This window comes from Malurus melanocephalus, unplaced genomic scaffold (genome assembly GCF_030028575.1).
Source record: "Malurus melanocephalus ecotype Western Australia unplaced genomic scaffold, MMel_1.1 scaffold_712, whole genome shotgun sequence".
In the NCBI taxonomy this organism is placed as follows: Eukaryota; Metazoa; Chordata; class Aves; order Passeriformes; family Maluridae; genus Malurus; species Malurus melanocephalus.
In genome coordinates, this window is record NW_026623944.1 from 229,913 (window position 1) to 251,085 (window position 21,173).

Consider the following 21,173-nt stretch of genomic DNA (forward strand, 5'->3'; position numbering starts at 1 on the left):
YCCAGKCCCAAGCCCCYGCCATGGGCAGGGACACCTTCCACCAGACCAGGTGTGTCCAAGTCCCGGCCAACCTGTCCTCGAACACTCCAGGGATGGGGCCGATGCTGTCTGGACAACCTGTGCCGTTGCCTCACCCCGTCACGGGGAGGAATCTCTTCACACATCTGACCCAAATCTCCCGTTATTCCGTTTAAAGACGTTCCCCTGCGCGCTGTCGCTCTCGGCCCGTGTCAGACCTGTCCCCCGGGTGGCGGCCAGTCCGGACGGCTCCGGGGGCTGAGGGGATGAGGGGATGAGGGGCTGAGGGGCTGAGGGGATGAGGGGATGAGGGGATGAGGGGCTGAGGGGATGAGGGGATGAGGGGATGAGGGGATGAGGGGATGAGGGGCTGAGGGGATGAGGGGATGAGGGGATGAGGGGCTGAGGGGATGAGGGGATGAGGGGATGAGGGGATGAGGGGCTGAGGGGATGAGGGGATGAGGGGATGAGGGGCTGAGGGGATGAGGGGATGAGGGGCTGCGGGGGCTGTGCTCCGAGAGCTGCGGGGGCTGAGGGGCTGAGGGGCCGGTGGCTGAGGGCTCGGGGGCTGAGGGGCTGGGGGCGCTCAGTCCTGCGGAGCGCGGCGGAGCCAATGGAGCCAATGGCGCTGCCGGGGAGGAGCCGCGGCCCCGGCCCGGCCCCGCCCGCCGCCCCCCGCAGCACTCGGCCTGGGTTCGCCGGAGCGGCGGCGGCGGAGCTGCTGCTGCGGCGGCCCCGGAGCCCGGGGGAGCGGCCCCGGTGCTCGGCTGGAGCGGCCCCGCCGCGCCCGAAGCACCGGCCCTGGGGTCAGTGGCCATCGCCCCCGGAGGCACCCGCTGGACGCGAAGGTACCGGGCACCGACCCGCCGGCAAGCGCGGGGTTGATGCGGGGATCTGTTGATGGGAGTTGGAGGAAAGTTTGCAGAGGAATCAGTCTGTCAATAGCGTGTCTGTGCGGGCGGTGGGAGGCGATCCTTCAGCGGCTGGGAGCGGCCRCCGGAGCGGTTTGGGCGATGGCAGCGCTGCTGCGGATGGGGCCGGGATGCGGGTCCGACCCGTCTGGAGCGGCGGCGATGCTCCCGTGCCATCCCCACAGCCCCGGGGTGACCGGGACACGCCRTGMGAGTGCTCCAGCCCCGCGCCAAGCSYTGGGGCTTTTCCCAGAGGAGTTCTATGAAATGCTGCATCCACCTGTGAGGGGGCGGCCGGCGGCAGCCAGGCCTCTGGGTGCAGGASTCTCGGGAAGCAGCCCCTGTGCTGATGGTTGTGCAGCTCGGCTGCTTTGGCGGAATGAATTCTGCACAGGCGGCCCCATGGTCCGGCGTGGCAGCGGCAGCTCCTGGGGCTGTTGGGCTACGAGCGTGGATGTCTGTCGATGCAGGAAAACAAGCCTGTTCTCTGTGTCGTTTGGGAAGTTTGGAGAACTTCCCAAGCCAGCAGGGCTTGGAGACCAGAACCACGATTCCAGAGAGGCAGCTGAGCTGCAGGCTGGGGCSGCCATCGGCGGGGACAGCTCTGAGCGACTGCAGCGGCTGTTGCAGCCGAAGGGATCGGTCCGTGCAGCGCCCTGGGGCTGCCTGGCCCCACGTGTTGCACTGGGGTGTCCCTCGGTCTGGGCCCAGCAAAGCTGTCCCTGACACGGCTGCTTTGGGCCGTGTGAGGGCTCTCGGAGCTCTCTGGGTCGCTGGCGGTTCGGGTACCTCAGTTAGTGACACCGGCATTGGGCAGTGCACCCGGGTTCCTGATGCTAATCATGGTTGGGTGGCTGCCTCTGGGACAGCTACACACTCACTGGAACCTCGTGCGATGCTGAAGTGACCTGAGTGTGCGGCGTTTGGTGAAGAACAAGATTTGTAGAGTGTTAAGTAAAAAATCACCTGTTTGCATTTTCTGCATGAGGTTGTGCTGTTTGCTCTTGCAGGAGCACGTGCATTCCCTCTGCCAAACACAACCCCCGGCCCAAAGGTGATTGGTGAGCAGGGGGATGCTGTTGGGCAGGAGCAGCTTGGAAAGGGGGATGCTGGACAGAGGCTGCAGCTTTGGGGCCCTCGCCATTCCCCAGGAAGAGGACAGTGACCTAGAGCATTGCCTGATGCTGCGCTGTGCTGTGGGGCGGGGAGTAGCAAGGACCTGATGAACAGCAAGAGGTGTTTTGCTAAAGGTTCCAGACAGTGACTCATCTACTGTAGGAAGGGACCGGATGGAAAAGCAGCGCAGGAGCTTTTTAGAGTACAAATGGGTCTTTCCCCCTGATTTTATCAGAAGCAGGAGGTCAGGAATCCTTTATTACTCKCAGAACCATGTTGACCTGTAGGTTATAAACCTCCTGATGCTAGTGTCCCTGTGCACCTCCTGCATCCCTGTCCCTGGGGAGTATCCTGCCTTCGGGACACATCCTAGAGTGGGACTGTTTCAAAATTTGGAGTGGTTTCCAACCCTTACAATTGTTTTTATCTGACCATTCTTCGTCTATTCTGAGTCACTCCAAATAATTGATTCTTGTCTGTACATTGCACCATGGTTCTGTGTGTGCCTGGCTGGCTGGGGTGTTTCCGAAGTCATTTGCCTTGTCTCTAAGTGGCTCAGTTTTAACTTTTCTCCTGCATCCAGCCTTCCTCCTTCATCCCGCCTTCCTCCTTCATCCAGCCTTCCTCCTTCATCCAGCCTTCCTCCTTCATCCAGCCTTCCTCCTTCATCCAGCCTTCCTCCATCGGGCTTTCCTGCGTTCTCCTGCCCTGGACAGCCCAGAGGAGGTGCAGGGCTGCTGCCTTTCACTTTCCCAGGTGTGCTGCACCCTGAGAGTTCTCCCTGGCTATTCACAGCATTGCTGACTGTCTCCACTTGTAACGGTGTCTGTGTAAGGAGTCGTTTTGCTGATATTTGCCTGGATTTGTTTTATTTGCTGCTCGCAGTTTGCAAAGGGATTTGTGCAGCCGGTTGGTCCTTGCTGACTGCGCGCCTTGCTCACAGTGAGCAGCTGGCTTCCTCTCTCTGGGGATTTATGACTTCTGCACTGCCTCTCCCCTTTTCATGCTGGGGCTTTACCTGGGRATGCTGGTGGTGGGTCTGGTCTGGCCGTGCATTTGTCATCCCTCCYTGCAGGGAGAGAGGAGAGATCCCCAAGCCCCCAACAGACAGCCCTTCTCCCTCATGTCAGTGGTTGAGGGCAGACAACAACKGTGGGGGCTTGCTGAGAATTATTCCTTTGCAAAAAGCAACTTTTGRCCAAAAGTCGGTGTGTTTTTGAGAACCATGAGTCTCTAATCATACSCTTTTCCATTGCAAGGTATTCTTTCACGTTTGGGAGGCCTCTTCAAACCCTCTTGGAAATGACTGTCGGGTCTGAGACAGGTCCTGGCGCTGGTCCTGGCTGATCCTTGCACTGGTGCCCCTGGACACCTTTAGATCTGGGCTTCTTGCCTTATCTGGGTTAAATTCCCAGGGAAAGAGGTGTGACTTGAGATCCAGAACTGGTTTGAGAGATCAGAACTGGGCCAATTTGTAGGCCAGAACGGGGCTCCAGGTGTCCCCAAGGGCAGATTTGGGTASAGAAAGAGTTGAAGGTCAGGGTTCCCACCTCCCTTCATTGCACAGGTGCCTTCCTCTGCTGAACACAGAGGGGTTTGTCTCCCTGACAGCTGCTGGGCAGGCAGCAGGACACATGTAAGAACAGCTTTATTATTCTTTCAAAGCATGGCAAACACCCCTTGCTGAGAAGTACTGGACCTGTGAGATGCAGACTGGGCTGCCCCCAGAAATAGCCGCAGTTTTTAGAAATGGGGAGAAATTTTCTCCGTTCTAAACCACCTCACCCTCTGAAGAGAGTGTTCACAATATCTGCATCCCCCAGAGGAAGGTTTAACAGAGCCAGGCTTTGCTGTAACCCTCAGGCACTGTGTGGGTGAGCCTGGATGAAAAAAATGGCTGAATGGGACAGTGCATCTTTGCCTCTCTGTTCAGTTCTCCTGCGATTTCCTGGATGCTTTGTTGGTACCACAGTCCATGTCCCTTGCCCTCAGGGAAGGCCATGCCAAGTGCTCTTTTGCAGAGCTGCTGGGATGGCAGGGGAACGTTCCAGCAGTGCACAGGCTGTGGGCACCTGTGGGATGGCAGGGGGACAGCACAGCAGTGCACAGGCTGTGGGTACCTGTGGGATGGCAGGGGGACATTCCAGCAGTGCACAGGCTGTGGGATGGCAGGGGGACATTCCAGCAGTGCACAGGCTGTGGGTACCTGTGGGATGGCAGGGGGACATTCCAGCAGTGCACAGGCTGTGGGTACCTGTGGGATGGCAGGGGGACAGCACAGCAGTGCACAGGCTGTGGGATGGCAGGGGGACAGCACAGCAGTGCACAGGCTGTGGGTACCTGTGGGATGGCAGGGGGACAGCCAGCAGTGCACAGGCTGTGGGTACCTGTGGGATGGCAGGGGGACATTCCAGCAGGGCACAGGCTGTGGGTACCTGTGGGTGCTGAGAGCTCCCTGTGCCCTGCTCAGGGCAGCACAAAGACTGATGCCCAAAGGCTGCCCTGCTCTGTCCTGGAGCAAGCTTGAGAGTTTTGGTTAAGGCAGATACATGAGTACATTTGTGAGTTCATTTAAAAAGTCAAGAGGAATTAAATATATATTTTTTTCTGGGCTGCAGCTTGTGTCAGAGCTGTGCACAGGAAAACAAAAGATTTTCYGGGGTGGCTCATGCTCTGCTGTCGCCTTGTGCCTGCTCAGCCTGGCTTGTGCACAAGAGCATTGGAGTCTTTGTGTTTCTTGTCACCTTGCAGTGGATGCAGGCAGTGGTTTCTGTTCTCCCTTTGCACCCTGTTCTGCTGACACCTGCATTTTCCTCAGCCCAGAGGTGTGAACGCTTTACCTGCCACCACCTCCTGCTCCTGCAGAGCCAAAGATGGCATTTTGCCGAGAGCCAGGGGAAGCTGTGCCACTCGCTTCTTCCTTAGTAACTAGAAAGGAATAAAGTAGCMGAGGGATCAGATTTTGAGAAAGACCCAGAGTTCCAAAATGCTCCCAGAGGATAGATCCCTAATTAGTCTCTAATTGCATTAGAGTTTAATTTGTTGTTGTTTTTACTGTAATGTTCCCATTTTCCTCGACAGTTTGCTTTGTTTCATTAACTAGAAATGGCTGGAGATGAATATTTGCAATATCAAAACTTGCCTGTTATGCAATGCTTGACAGATTTGAGGCCTTTGCTGTGCTGTCAGGGGACACGGGTGACTTTGCCAGCCCTGACTGTGYGCTACTCAAGCCTGGGGTGCCGTGCTCAGCCCATGGCAGCATCTTGCCTATACATGCAGTTCTGGCCCTGGGAGWTTTTATGGCTGTCCTGCTTCCAGGAGACATGGAAAGCTGAGCTGAGCTGTCCCCAGAGCAGCTCACAGCAGCTGCACTTCAAAAGACTTGTTTAATCCATTTCTCCCGAACACAGGGGGGAGCCGGTCTGGAAATGAAACTGGGGAGCTTCAAAAAGGGCTTTCAGGAGCTTCATTTAGAAAGCGACAGGGAAGAAGAATATTGCTGCTCTTAATTCCAAAGCAGGAATATATCTACTTTGCCTTGTTTAGGGGGAGATGGGGTAGAAGGCGTAGTTAAGCTTTGAGCTGCTTTTTGCCAATGCATCTTTGTTGGTGAAACAARTSCTGAAGGTGGGAGAGTGTAAATAAKCCTTTCCAGTCTATCAGCYGCAGCACTYGAGGCCCTGAGGTGTCATCTGTCTCCTGCTGTGATCTACTTGTCTGTGTGTCACATACATGTTACTTGTGTGTGTCACACAGGCACCTAAACCTGTGAGCTGGGTGTGATGGAGTGACGTGCACAGCTCTCACAAAGTGATGTGAACATGAGGAGACATGGGGAACTGCACTGTGAACCCAACACTGCTCCTGAGTTTGATTCAGCCACTTCAAACAGTGGGTGGACCTGGTGGGGAAGTGAGACATTGGTATTTAAAGCTGTCTTGAAGGATGCAGCCCGAGACATGACACTCAGCAGCGAGCTGTGAAGGTGAGACATGCTCTGCTTTCAGAATTCACCAAGAAAATGGGAAAAGCTTGGAGTGCTGGATCTGCAGCACCTAGAACGGCGTGTCAGAACCCCCAGGAACGGGATGGAATTGAACACCCACTGCATTTGGAACTGTAAATTAGTCAGTGAAACCCGCCGCTGTACAGAATGCTGTGCAAGCCCCTCTGTTATTTGACATTTAATGAGTACATGTGAGCTGATTGTGTTAGAGGCAGAAACTGCTGTGGCCTYGGTGTGTGATGAGGGTGTTGAGGCTGCAGTTCCTCTGCTCTCAGCTCTAACCCTCTGTCTCAGGACGCCGAGCTTCAGCCTTGGCTGCAGTGACAGCACGTGGCGGAGAAAAGCCAGAGTTTAGTTTGACTTAAAATGAAAACTAATTAATCAATTCTGTGTTTTGCATCCTACAATGTCACCAGTGAAAGCATCAAGATGATAACTGCAGATTCAACTGCTCATTTGAAAATACTGAGCAATTAGACAAGTTTATGACAATATTATTTCCTGCCACCAGAGATGATTCACGATACTACTAATTGTAGCAATAATTAATCCGTCTAGTTTTCAAGCATGTGGCTGTAGTTCATGGTAGTCTGATGGGGACAGAAGCCACACAGAGTGTGGAACCTGTTATTTTCTCTATTTAATTATCAGGGTTTACTGCACTTTCAGCTTGCTGTGCCTTTCTGAGGGCGTGCTGGGCTCCCCTTGCCTGGAGGCACAGACTGGGGGTCCCAGCACATCCCCACACCTCGGGCCAGGGTGCTGAAGGCAGAGGGATGTGAGGAGTGGATTCATAGTGCCCTGCTCTGACTGTGGGTGAGAAAGGACGTAACAAAGCAACAGTGATGTTTTKGGTTTTGTAGAACATATGAGAAGAATTTTTGAGCCTTTTTTCCTCCTAGCCAGGCCAGAAGGCTGACAGCCATGGCTACAGGGTAATCTACAARCCCCACTTAGAAAACCCATGTCGTATGAAACACTTTAACTTGTTTTTTTGCCTTTCYGTTCCTTCTGAGTACCACAGGGGATGCCTGACAAACGCTGTAGGAATCAGAGTCCCCAGACCATGCAGGGAAAGGGAGACCTTTCCAAACCTCTGAGTCAGAGCTGGCCTCTGMAAGGAGCAGCCAGTGCCCACCCTGGAGCATGCACAGCTCCAGCCCTTCTGCAATGGCACTTTCATTTCTCACAAAAATAGAACCATTTTCAATTTTTTTCCGAGATGGAAATGAAGCATGGATTATCTGAGTGGCTTGCTGAGATGCTCCCAAGCACAAGGAAGGCAGATCTCACATAAAACTTAGAAGATGAGCATGTTTCTGTTTTGTGTGGCTGAGCATGGGAGATGCTTCTGCTTCTTAGAAGAGAGCAAATGCAAACAAAAGGAGGGGTTGGTTTTTTTCTTTTTTAAATCAAGGATGGGCAAAGATAAAGAAAATGCTGTAAGAAGGATATGTTTTGTAAGTAAATGTTTTATGTTTTACTTAAGATAAAGCTCCTTGTTGTTTGCTGGTGCTCAAAGCTAATTGACAGATTACATGATAATAAGAAGGAGTTTAATGAAATCTGCTGATACCCTTTAGAGGACATGGAATTTGGATGTGCAGTTAAATGAGGCCAGAGGTTGAGGTGCTTTGTGCTAACTGGGTGACTCTGGAAACACTTGCATTCCTGGTGTCTTGTTTCTAGATCATTTCATTGATGTCAGCAAGCTCTGCTGTGTCAGGGAGCTGTGGCTGAGGGGAGCAGAGTCCTGTCAGTCATCATAAGCAGGGAGGGTTCCTGGCCAGAGTTGCTCAGCTGCCTTGGTGGCACTCGGCAGGTTATCTCTGGCTGGAAACACGGGATGGGAGAGGAGCTCAGCCCACCTGCTGTAGCTCAGCTGATAATTTGGTGATAACCAGGAGCATCTCTGCCTCTGCTGTCTCTATCCTGCTTAACCTGTGCTGGGCAGGGAGCAGTTAGTGCTGTCCACAGTGACAGTAAACTGAGCTGGGGTTGGYGCTGCTCAGGCTGATTTTGGTTTTGGGAAGAGGTGCTTTAGCTTAGCCAGCTAGGCCAGCATGCAGRCTTTTATCAGGGATCCGGAATTAAAATAATCCCCCATCAGTGATGGACAGATTTGTTCTCTGGAGGCTTCCTCTAAGCCCRTTGCCACCTTGCATGGCTTTTCCTCTTGGGTTTGTGAGCTGAAGCTGATGGGCACTGACAAGCCCTGATTATGCAAAGTACCAGAGGCAACGGGCTGCTGCCATGGGATTTGGCTTGCCTCGCTTCCTGCCATTTTGTATGTTATTAGGGAGCCACAGGAAAAAGTAGGTTCTCCTTATCCAAAAATAAATGTGTCGTCCTGACGGTGACTGCAGRGAAGGGCTGTGGGAGGCACTGGGCCCGCTCCCCTTGGCCAGGGCTGGGCTGGGCAGCAGTGACCCCTGGCACGGGGTGCCCACAGCCTCAGCGAGTGCACAGACTGTTTATGTGGCTTTTTGTGAGAAGCCACCGTTTCCATAGCAACATGAGCATCACATGCTCACCCTGGCTCTGCAGCGTGTGAGCCCTCAGGRTGCCCCACTGCACCCCAAGCTCCAGCCCCATGACACCCCAATATCCAACGGGGTCACTGCTGGTGGCTGGGGGCACAGAGAGCTGCCCAAAACCACAGCCCTGGCTGCTGGGACGGGAGGAGGAGTGGAGCAGGGAGCTTGGGAGGTGCTGGTGAGCAGGAGCACATGCCAGGGTTTCCAGGCTGTGCTGGGCCAGGCATTTCCCCAGTCTGGGGCTTGGCCAGGGCTGGTCAAGGGGACTCGGTTGTGACTGCAGCAGCCAGGTGGGTCCCAGGCCAAAGCCCCTCCTTTGTGGGGCCATCCTGATGCAGTGAGTCCCTCCCTCTGCGTGACTCCAGCAGCCCCTCTGTCTCTCTTGTGAAGCCTGCTCAGATCTGCTTTAACCTTTATTTCAGGAGCTGTCTGGGCTGTCTGTCCCACTGCTAAGAGTTGAGCTGTGCCACCTCTGGAGTGAGGGACAGAGCCCTGTCCTTGAAGCGTGCAGGATGCAGAATCGATACCCTGAGGCATGAAATGTGATTCCTTTCCCTTCAATTCCTACAAACTGTATTAAAAGTCATAAGATATAGATCTCTTTTTAAAAAAATGTATTTTTATTCAAAGCAGCATGCTTGCAATTAARCCCTGCTACACGATGTAGTGTGAATAATTAGAAAAACTCGTGTTCCTAATGGGATACTTGTATTTGTAGAGAAGGAAGGATGTTGCTCCCAGAATTGCAAGGTGTCTGTCTCCCTCTAAACTATGCAGCATCCTTCCCTCATCTCCCCGAGGCAGTTTGGGCACGAAGGGCTTGCCTCTGCTGCATGCCTAGATCTGTCCTTGGCTCTCTGTGCCTGTAATTTCCTTTGCCTGTTCCTARTTCAGACAAGGCAGGAGGTCAAAAAGTCACCGGCTGGGTTTTCCTGGCGCACATAAGCTCGRGTTTTGTGCATTTGCCCCGTCGGGTGGGTGCTGTGCTGTGGTGCAGGTGGGGCTGCAGAGGTGCAGCTGGAGCCTTGGCCCTGCTGCTGTTCTGCCTGAGGGCATTGCTTTTCCTGATCTGTTCATCAGGCTGTTTTCTTGCTTGGTTCTATTTCTATGAGTGGTAGCCTTGATGTTTAGGTGAGGAGATGGGAACATCTGGCAGCTTTCCCCCTAGCCCAGAGCTCATGARTCTTGGGAATTCAGTGAGACATCCMTGGCAACTTCCTCCCCACAGTGGCATGAAAGCTGAGAGGCTCTTTTCCAAAACATCGTATCCATGCATTGAGAAGGCCCTATTGCTGTGTGAGTGCACCTTTCTTAGTCCTGGCAAACACAGAATSCTGGAATGGTTTGGGTTAGAAAAGACYTTAAAGATATCTCATTCCARTTTCCTTCCATGGGCAGGAACATCTTCCACCTGCCCAGGTTACTCCAAGCCCTGTCCAGCCTGGCACCTTGGGCACTTCTATCGAGAAGCTGACCCCAGTAAAGGAGCATTTTGCCTGCTCCCACTGGGGGGAATTGTGTGAATTCAGGTTTGGGGTGCTGAGGTTGAGCCTCATCTGCACTGAGCTGTCTCCCCCGTGTTGCTSTCCACAACCTCTCCTCTCTGTGCTGACACATGGGCAGCCACGTGCAGRATCTCTCTTGCTCCCCAGCTCATGCCACACACAATCTTGTTCTGATTTTCAAGGCTCCAATAAAGCATGTCAAAATGCATCAAAGGCTCYGTGCAGAAGTGAAGCAAATCGACTCTGTGGAGGATTTAGGGAATGGAGGGAGTAGGGATAAACCCCAAACCAAACAAGAACTGCAGGGAAGGTGAAGCACGGTGGAGATGGCAGATATGCAGCACTGCTGGAGGGACACAGAATATCTTTGATTTGGCAGGAGAATGGGAAAAATCTGAAAACAGTGCCCATGTCCTCTGGAGATGTGGCTCACAGGGAGCTCGTTGTGGGCAGGGACACACGACCATGGACACAGGATAATCTGGGCCCTGCCCCACCTCTCTGGCACTCTGGAGGGACAGCAGGGCAATTGGGGTGGTGGTACAGGCTGAGGCTGCAGATCTCATGGCTGAGTTTATGCTCTTGCATCAGCTCAGGCTGGACTGCAGAGTCCCATCATCAGCATGGGATGGATTGTCCTGTTCTGTCCTGGCTGTGACTGGGTGTCCTTCCCTGGGGAGAGGCAGCAGCYCAGAATTGCCTTGGGCTACCCCGTCCCAGCCCTTTTCCTGGCTGCTGTGGCCTCCAGCAGCCAGACCGTCTCAAGGCGATAAAAGCAGGAGGAGAATTGCACTCATGGAACAAGCTCAGCCATTTCTTGTTGTGCTGGGAAATCAGGCACTTCAAAAGGCAATTTTGCATTTCTTCAGATGCCTCAATGTTMGTGCAGTGACAGAGTTGCTCAAAGCACATTAATTATTAGTAAAGGCTTTTTTTCTTTTTATTGCAAGACAAATTAAACAACAGACGAAAACAGGAGGTGTTACACGAGATGTTAATCCACGGGAGAGTGACAGAAGCAAAAGCCACAAATAATTCATAACATGAATATCAGGACATTTAATTTTTGGTTTCTTGTTTGCATTTGGCATTCACGCACGTGCTCAGTTACCACTTCTCTTGTGCTCCAGTATGGAGATTTCAGAAGCTGTTAGTTTTGGAAAAGGGGATTAAAGGCCTTTGAGAGTAAATCAGATAAGGGACCATAATTTCTTTCCTCTTGATTGGAAAAACAAGTTGCTGAGTCAAGTGCTTCCTGTGGTACTCCTTATCCTCAACTGGGCAACAAAAATGTGYACAGGAATTACAGGAGTTTCTTCTTTTTGTTGAAACAGAAATAATTGACAGTGAACACCACCACGGYTGATCTGTGAAGTGATGTGAAAGGTGAAACTTGGAATTAACAAAACTCTTACCTTACTTGTGTTTACTGTGTACTCTAGAACTGTTGCTACCAGTTGTGAATTTCCTGTTATTAAAAAACTTCTTCCCTTATTCACTGAGYTCATTGCTCAAAAAATGAGCGATCAACTTGAGAATAGGGTATGCAACGGTAAAACCAGAAATGTCTTGCTAAGGAAAGGTTGCWGGAAAGGAGGTTACAGCAGCACTCATCAGAAACACGCTGGGAAGTGTTTGCTGGCAGTGCCAGCAGCTCCTGMTGCTGCTGCTGCTGTGAGAGAGGGGCTGAGTGCTGTGGTGGCAGCAAAATCTGCACCTTCTGCTGCAGCTCCAGCCCTGGTGAGGTTTGCACAGGTGAAGGGGACAAAGCGATTGGCATTTTTGGTGGAGGCCCTGTCCTGTCCCCAGCTGAGGAGGAGGGCACGGGSAGGTTCAGGTATTTACACCTCAGTGTGCAGACCAAGTGCTTCTGCTCAGTGTGATGGTTTGTGTCCAAGGTGATGAACCCCATGTGGATTTATCAGCTCTCAGCAAGAGAAGTCCCTGAGGGTGTTCAGAGTCAGTGCCACCCTGCTCAGCACCTGCAGTTCCCCTTGAGTGTCCCTCAGAGCCAAGAACATGCCCATGGATCACCCTCCCTTCACGCTGAATTCTGACAGATGGGCTGAGGTGAGATCAGCCCTGGGCTGGTCAGTCCCGGAGCACTTAGGCATGTGTGGGCAGCGAGAGTCACACTGGTATTAAGTGATTAGAAATACATAAATATTAATTGCTTATGAACTCCCTTTATCACACTTGCAGGCAGAGGAAGTTAATAAATCACTGCTCGGATTAACCCACAGAGCAGTAATGCAAAGTGTRTCTGAGATGAGACAGGAGCAGGAAAGGGAGCTTTTCTGGAGAGGAGGAAATGCTGATGTTAGGCTGGGCACTCACAGCACAAAGCTGTGTTCTTTGTCCCAGGTTTAATGAGATTCTTTGGTTTGCTTTGTGACAATCTGTCCGAGTTCAGTGAGGTTTCGTCCTTCCACTTTGTTTTGCCTTTGATGCAATTTTGCAACACTTCTTGTATTCCTAAAAGGGTCTTTTGGTGTCTTTGAAAGTTTCTCAATGCAACATCTCTCTGGRCAGAGTAAATGAAGATTAAAACTAGGCAGATAGCAAGAAAAGAACAAGCAAATATCTTTGCAGAATCAAACAAACAGCAAGTGCAGCAGCAGAGGAGCTCTGAGATGTATGTCTTTTGTCTGGTAAACCARAACACCTTTTCCTGGAGTGGGGTCTGGCTGGTCTCTCAGGCTGGCAGTCTCTGGTGTTATCTCAGCTTCTTGTTTTCATAAAATATGCAGGGACCTCAATAACCGTGGGATGGCAGGACCCTGGGGATTCAGCACAACTGCCTCCAGCTCCGCTGCACAGCCCGGCACMGACTGGCCTTTCTCCATCTGACTTTGTCTGCTAATGAGATCTCATAGCCTGTTCATTTCCATGTTATTTTTCTTCCCAGTCAGTGGAATGAACTCTATAAAACCTGTATTATCAGTCTTCATTGTGCTCAGGTTTGTTATGATTGTGCATTAATAGATTTTATCTKGGCATTAGTCAGAAGGCACCAGCCTCTCTTTTCCCTCTTACTTTGCATAGRGTTTGGCTTTAGATATTCTGTGTGGCTGCTTCTGTTGTTTTCTGGCTCTGYTTGGGTTCAGTTTGTGCTCAGCCTCAACATCCCTGATGCACCCCTTGACTGTGAGTTCAGGGCTGTATACCTGCAAACAAGGAGGAGGCTGTGAACAGAGGAGCAACGTGTGCTTGTGAACCAGGGCACTCAGCAAGCTGGTTTTAAAGGTGCAGGTGACCTCACAGAAAGTTCTGGGGAACAAATAAATATTTAAACAGMTGCTGGAGAACAGCATAGCCCAGTAAATCACCCAAACAATTTTCTTCTACATCTAAACTGAGAAATACAGCAGAGTGCTCTTCCAGCTTAGAACCGCCTTCTTCCAGGTTGTGTTGCTGTTTGCCTTTTCTGTAAGAATCTTTATAAGGCCTTTTATGTTGTGTAACAAATGGTCAAGCATGTTTAGAGCCACGRGCGGTCTCTGTGACAGCTGGTGCTGGGTGTAGTGTTTGTGGATAGGAAAGGTGATGAGCACAGCCGTTCTCAGCAGCTCACACTGGACACCATGGCAGGACAGCCACGCCATGGACCTTGTGCTGTTGCCATGGAATYTGTGCTGTGGCTGTGCCTCGAGGTGTTCAGGGGTCGGGTGTTGTTTGGACACACTCATCTCTTGTGTCTGAGTGCTCCCACTGCAGCAGAGAAGGGACACGCTCTGGTCCCCAGCAGCACCTGGCAATGCCCAGGGTGAGCAGTGAACMCTTGGCATGGGCTCTTGGTGCACAAACCTGGGGACTCCAAATGGGAGSTACTGAGGATGTGGTGGGGACCGTCTGTGTGTCACATTTGTATAACTTTGGTTTCATTCCCTCACGGTGACAAGARCTGCTCGGCTCAACTCGGCTCAAGTGTTGCCTTGCCCTTGGCTCTCCAGGACCCTTGGCAGACACTTTCTGTAACTGATTGTGCTTCTTGTCTCTTCTCTCTGTCATGAACAGATGAAATCCTCTGACATCGACCAGGAGCTGTTCACTGAAAGTTACTGCAAGGTGTGCAGTGCTCAGCTCATCTCCGAGTCGCAGCGCGTGGCCCATTAYGAGGTAGGACGCTCTGGCTCTGTCCCTCCCCTGTTGCAGTTCTGCTCTGAGCACTCAGCATTCCAGTGCTGATTTTACTGGTGCCATCCCCTCTGTCAGTGATGTCACTGCAGGGATGTCTGCTGCGTGTCTGGCTTTTTCTGCTCTTTTTGCCAAGTCAGCCTGTGATTTGAGCAGGACTGAAGGAAGCACAGTTAGCAAGGAGAGCAATTAAGAGTGCAGCAAAATGAGCTCAGGTTGTATTAAATGTGCTGCACTGTGGTTTGCTGAGTAGGAATCACTGATTGGGCAAAGAATAGATTAGAATTTGTGAATGTATTTAAGCACTTAAGAGGTAGCAAGCAATGAATAATTAGAAAGGATGGGTTATTGGAGACATGTTAGAACAGCAATTAACAGCACTGTGTATCTTAAAAACAAACTTAAATGCATTCCTATTAAACAAGGAGGAAATTATTGCGGAATATGATGCTGTAAAATCATTCAGGAGAGGAAACCCACTGCCTGGGTGTAGATCCTGCCTCGGTGAGGGGCTCTTGATGTTCACCTGATGGGAAAACAGAGATTTTCAGGTTCCAGTGCAGAGGAGGTGCAGGGTCACTGTGTGATGGCTGTGCAGAAGGGACTGTCCTCCCGGGAGCATGCACTCATGGAAGGTGTGGTTTGCTTTTTGTTGCATGGAGACTGCCAATGTCTGCAGAGTTTGTGCACAGGGACCTGGAAAAATTTCCCCAAATGTTTGCTTGACTTGAGACTTTTGCAATTGATACACGAGGAGAGACATTCGTGTGGCCAGTGGAAAACGTACGGGAAACTTAATGTACATGATTTGAGGATGCTGTACCGCATGAATTAACAATGGGAACAAGAATGCCCGTRTGCTTGTAAGGCACTTTACGTGTCTGTTTTGGTGAATTCTTAAGAGCTCTACTGTAAGGKCTCCTCTGGCTGCCCTCTGTGTGCAGCAGAGATCCTTGGCAGCTCTGGGAGGTAAAAGGCTGCAGATTTAGGGGCATCTTCCAGACCTTATGAGGCACCACGGATGCCAACTTTTGTCTGCAGGAGGCAGAAGCTTTGCTGCAAAAACAGGAGCAGCCTGGTGAGCCACAGGGTGCTCAGCCAATCTCGACTCCTCTGCGCCTGTCATTGTAGGTATGAGCTGAATCATTAATTCATAGCAGATGTTTTTGAAATGTGGAAAACAACACGGTTTTCTGTTGTATATTTTAGTGCGAGGTGTTGTGCTTGTTTGTCATCCGCTGTGAAATCCCAGCAGACGCTGTAGATGTTCGGCACAATAATGTCATTCCCAAACCTTGCCTGTGGGTTGCATAACACAGAGCAGAGCCATGGAGTGAGTGAGMTGAGAAGGCTCGTTAGGATCCTGCTGGTGGCCCCGAGCTCAGGAGTGACCCTGCCCGCGCCACTCATTGCTGTTCTTGACAGGGAGCAGTGTCCCTTTGGGGTGTCTGTTCTGGTCACCATTCCCAGTGTGATGCTTGTTCTCCTGGTACCTTCTGGCACCCTGGTGCCAAGAGCCCACAGGGACAGTGAGAGGCTGAAAAGCTGCCCTGAGGCTTTCTGGGGAGGTGGAGGTGGGGGCTGCATCCTGCCTGATGTGGCCAGCCCTTGCTGCAGGCCGTAACAGCAGGAGTGTAAAATTCACTGTTTCTAATTACTAAAGTAGCTGCTCACAATTTTCACAACTTTCTTTTTTTCCCCCTTCTTACTTTAAAAAAGTGCTCTATAGTTAAAAACTGATTCTTTTCATAGGGCAAATAAATTCCCTGCAAATCCATTTTCAGGAGCCCTGGGAGTGGCCGCCCTGGGTACCCACAGACACGGGGGGTCCTCAGTGTTGGTCAGTGGGATGTCTGGCTTTGTTTTGGTCAGCAGCATCCTTCTCCTTCCTGGGCAAGCCTGGAGAGAAAGGGAATTGATCCCCTGCCTCYCTAGCGCAGTCAAGTGAGCTCTACAGCCCTTGTGCCAGGGACTGGAATCTTGGCTCTCTGTGCATGCAAAATAAGACATTTCTCTGTAAGAAAATAGAGGGAAACAGCCTATGAAAGGGGGATGTTTTTATCTTGCCAAACAGGAATAGTCAGTTCCAATCACTGTCTCATCTCCTTCTTCAAATCACCAACCAATAACTTTTCTTCTCTGCTACTTTGCCAGGAATAAAAAATAATTTTATGTCAGTCACGAAGTATTAAGCAATATTATTTCCAAGGGCAAGTGTAGTGGAAAAATGACAAAAGGATCAGAGTGTTTGCAGCATATTTTTGCTTCCAACTYGACATACAGTAAATACTGCCTTTATTACATGTGCTTGGTGCAACTGTGTTTCTGGCTTTGTCTGATGTGTCTGATGCACCCTGGCTCCCCTTCCCATCCTGGTGAATCTGCCAGGTCCTGCCCTCCTCTCCAGGGTTCACCCCAGGACAGAGCTGAGCCGTTGCTGCCTTGGGCTGTTGATTTGTGCTGAGGTTCCCAAATGAGGAAATGCCTTGATGAGCTCTGTGCACACTGTGCTGTGTGTCTCAGGGGGCTGATGCTGGGCAGCCTCTGCACAGCCACGAGTAACAGATGAGACACATCTCACTGCTTGCTGTTGATGCCCCAMAGAGTGCACATTTGCATATTTTAATTCTTAAAGCAAATGAATATCTTATTTTGTCCCCTGAAGTATCAGGAAACTCTCTTCCCACTTGTCCTTCTGGGATAAAGCAGCTGAGACAATCGGTGAGTGGCACTCAGTGTGTGCTGTGCTGTGCCAAGTGTCCCTTAGATCCCCTGGCTCCCCTTTCTTCCTGGAGAGGAGAGAAGGGAGCAGGAATGAAGAATCCCTGTGCTGCAGATGATGGCTGCTGGCAGATACAGGATGATGCCAGTGCAGGGAAGGTGTTTCACACTTCGTGTTCCAGGGTTGGTTGTGAGGGGCAATGTGCTGCACTGGCTGCARTGCCATGGGAAGTCTGTGCTCCAGAAAGGAGTTTTTTCTTGTCTGTATTTCTGCATCTTTCCTTCCTCTGGAGCCAGATGCCTCTTTGCTGCTGGGTTCTCTCTGGATCACTGTAATTTAGCACTTCCTTTCAGCTCTGTCTTTGAGAGAGATTGTATTAATCACTTTGGTGAACTGCTCTGTAAATTAAAAAGCTGAAAAAAGAGAGTTAAGGTTTCTTAGCTCTGAGTCCTCATCTCTATGTGGAAGTGTTTGCAGCCATTAGGAAGATGTTACTATTTATTTTCATGTTTCCCCTTGAAAATCCTGCAGGAAAATTACCTCAAATGCAGAGTTGCACTCAGATTTCACCCTGAACTGCACATTCATCACCACATTTGCTCCTCAAGCTGCTATAATGCTTTTCTCCATCTTCTCCATAATCTTTATTGCTTCAGGTGTTCAGATGGTGCTTTGCTTTTCCGTTTAAAATGAAGGAAGATGCCGGGTCTGGAGTGTCATCTCACCTTATGGGATGAGGGAATGATGCTTGAATGTTTGTGGTGGAGCAGCAGGGGAGGCAAAGTGTATTAAAATTCAAATGCAGGGGAAACTGGRGAGAACAAATCAAGTGCTGTGCCCTTTGGCTCCTCTCTGGAGCTGAGTGCTCTTTGGAATTTCTCACTCTGTCTCTGGAGCGAAGCAGGCAAGAAATATCGACAGCCTCATCAATACTGCTGGTGTGCATGGGCAGGAGTGGTGCTGGGGTTCATCTGCTTCCACTTAGGCTGTCCCTGGCTGGAAATGGCGTGAAGCAATGGCTTGTCTGAAGGAATAATAAACATTGTTTACTATTGGCACATTAGTGCCTTAAGGATCAAGATGTGTGTGCTCAGAAAGGCAATCCTGTGTCTGAAATATTAATGTGCTGCAAGAGCACATACTCTATTTAACAAAATAAATGCTATGCTAGGGAGCAAGGAGCTGGAATGTTATGTTTTTACTCCCAGCTCCCTGTGTGAGATGCTGCAGGCATTTCCAGGATGGAAGAGTGGAAAGGATGTGCTTTAGCTGCAAATAAAGATTGCACAGGGCTGTCATTTGTCAGGTTCTGCTGRTGTCAGTGATCATGGAAGGAAAAGGGACATTTGCTGGCCAAGATCTCTCTCGTATGTTCTGCCACTGTYGCTGCCTGCCTGCCATGTTGTGTTTTGCTTTGGTGGTAGTCGTGTAAATCCTTCAGAGGATGAAGGAGAGGACATCCTACCCACTGTTCCCATGTCCTTCCCCAGCACTGTGGGAATCTGCTCTGCTGTGATGTTCATGGTTTTTGGTGGCTGCTTGGGCATTACTGTTACCCTGCAGTTTGTCCTGGTGTTTGATAAAAGAACCRTGGCTTGAGGAGAAAAAGCTAAAGAGTGCATATTTGTATTGCAGAGATGATGAAGGTGCTGCTCTGTTCTTTCCGTGTGCTCACACAGAGCTGCTGCCGATATTCCTTGGCAGTTTGTGTCGTGGTAACAGCCCCAGTTAAAGTTTGTTGAGGTTAATGTGGCCACCCATTGCAGGTGAGGGAGATGGGTGGGTGCCAGTGTTTTTAGGGCACAGGACTCATTTGGGACACCTCCTCTCTGCACACAGAGCAGCAGCAGCTGCTGCATCACCGTGGGCTCTGGGAGCCAGTGGAGATGGGATGGGACTTTACAAGGCTCTGTGTTACTGCTCTGTTGTCAACATTAATGGCTGAACATTATTTTTAATGCACTCCCAGTGTCAAAATCTATTGCTAAACAGCAGCAAGAGCAGAGGAGATGAAGCCCTGTGCACAGCTCCCTTCCCAGGTAGCTCTGCACAAAGGCCTGTTGCTGTCTAAAAATAGCTGAAGTTAAAAGGTCTTTCCAGAGCAGCAGTAAAACACCCTGGGAMAATGGGACCCCAGGGTTATCAGTAATGGAGGGGCATGAGGGATGTCACATTAAAGCTACATGGAATGAAAGCAAAGAAAGGTTGCACTGGCTCACCCTGGCCAGTGTCCCCAGTKGAAAAGTTCCTGCAGCTCTTGCCTTTCTGCAGCATTCCCCTCCTGCTCCTGCTGCACAGGAGGGCACCTCMTTTTCCCAGGTATTCACTTCTGCTTGCCTTTAATATTTTAAACTGGCAGCGCATGTTTGGATTGGGGTTCTTGGTGTTTGAAAGCAGAGTCTTTAGTTCTCCTGGTGTGTTGTGACAGAGCCGCCCCCGTTGCTCGGGGCTGACGGGCTCAGCAGTGACTGGCACTGATGTGCTGAGCAGGGATTTGTTCCAGACAGTGAGGATGGAATGGGAACAGCAGCATTGCTGCTGCTGCTGCCGTGCTGCAGAGCTGGTGCTGGGCAGTTCGTGTGTGCAGCAGACATTTGTGCATTTGTGTGTTTGTGTGTTTGTGCATTTGTATGTTTGTGTATTTGTGTATTTGTGTATTTGTTAACTCTTTTGTTGCCCACCTGGTGCTGGGATGGTGGTGCTGTACCAGCAGTGGAGTCCACCCACACCTTGAGCATCAGTACCCAAGAGCAGTGTGGCCTGAGATGAGAGCCTGAGCAGCAGCTGAGCAGCAAGGATTTCACTTTCTGTGTGGAACACATTTCACAAGGTCCCAGTCTGCTCACTCCATCCCTGCATCCCCTTTCCCTTGGCATGTTTACASAATCCTGGAGTGGGGTGGGTTGGAAAGCACCTTGGAAGGTCTGGTCCAGCCTCTGCCAAGAGCAGGGACACCTTCAGCTCCATCAGGTTGTTCATTGTTCAGGGAGGTGCATTGCCTGCAAAAATCACTTCATGTCAATGGAGAGGTAAGTGCACGGTTGTGTCAGTGCAGATGTGAGATCCACCTGCAGGAAGAGTGTGAGGCAGTGATGTGAGAAGGGACTGCCAGTGGGTTTGGGGAGGAGCAGGGGCCGTGGTGGCCTCGGGGTCGGGTCTGTGGCCACTGGCACCATGTGAGCTCCTGCCATGCTGCTCTGGCCACAGCCTCCAAGGGGAATTATTTTCCTCTCCACGGGGTACCCARCAGTGTGCTGGACAAGAGATACTTTGGCTGCAGTCAAAATCAACATAAGGAGCAGTAAAGTTAAAGATCACAGCTGAAATGGTGATTCCTGAGACGGAAGATTCATGCTCAGGATCCCTACATGGAGTCAGCCTGGAAAGTCAGGTGGAACGGTCACAGATGTAAGGAAGTGGAGCTGGTGGTTGCTTGGCTGAAGAGATCCTCAGTAGTTGCCTTTATGTGTAAACAAATCAATGTCCAAACCAGTAACGTGCCTCCCTGKTGCTTTGAAGCAGCCAGTTTGATGGGGGTGAGAATTCCGCTGAGCACTCAGTAATTGCAGACACATTATCTGTGTGCCCAGGAAGGCAAAAGCATGAGTTGACACTTTTAAAAAAATTAACTCATGGAGGAAAAAGGGGAAGTTGATGGAAATGACCATAAATTATAAATGAGGCTTTTCAAAAATTACAAAGGGAGAAAAAGGACATTGGCATCCAGCAGCGTCTGGAATAACAGCCAGGAGTTCAGCTCTGCAGCGAACCACAGGGATCTCGACAGTGTTTGCTGTGTGGGTAGTGGAGGCAGAAAAGGGAAGGCATTTGCTGAAAATACTTCTCCCCTCTATTTAAAAAACGCAGAGGATGTTGTTATATCATAGAGGAAGGAATAGATTGGTTCCGTTCCAGCAGAAATTTGGAAGGTTGTTAGGCAGCGATTATGAAATCCAGAATGATGTTGTTCAGGTCATCAGGTCCAGCAGTTCACAGGTGGGTGCTCCGAGTGCCCAGGCCCCTCTGTGCCCGGTGTCTGCTGATCCTGCGTGGGTGGGGAAGGTGGAGGAAGGTTCCAGAAGGAAACGCTCTGGCCCCTCTGTGCCTGGTGTCTGCTGACCCTGCCTGGGTGGGGAAGGTGGAGGAAGGTTCCAGGAGGATGTGAGCACAGAGCCAGGCAGGGCAGTGCCAGGGGTCCCATTGGGGATCAGGAGCCAC

General features: G+C 51.0%; 1 protein-coding gene across 2 annotated transcripts in view; it reads left to right on the top strand.

Annotated features, from left to right (window-relative positions):
* Positions 1-717: 717 nt before the first annotated feature.
* The window catches only part of ZMAT4 (zinc finger matrin-type 4), a 43,471-nt gene continuing 23,015 nt past the window's right edge, over positions 718-21,173 (top strand). For both annotated transcript variants that reach the window (XM_057384505.1, XM_057384506.1), the window contains exons 1-2: positions 718-866; positions 14,114-14,215. In XM_057384505.1, the coding sequence (XP_057240488.1) occupies positions 14,114-14,215 (102 nt within the window). In that variant the 5' untranslated portion in view covers positions 718-866. The remainder of the gene's footprint in view (positions 867-14,113; positions 14,216-21,173) is intronic.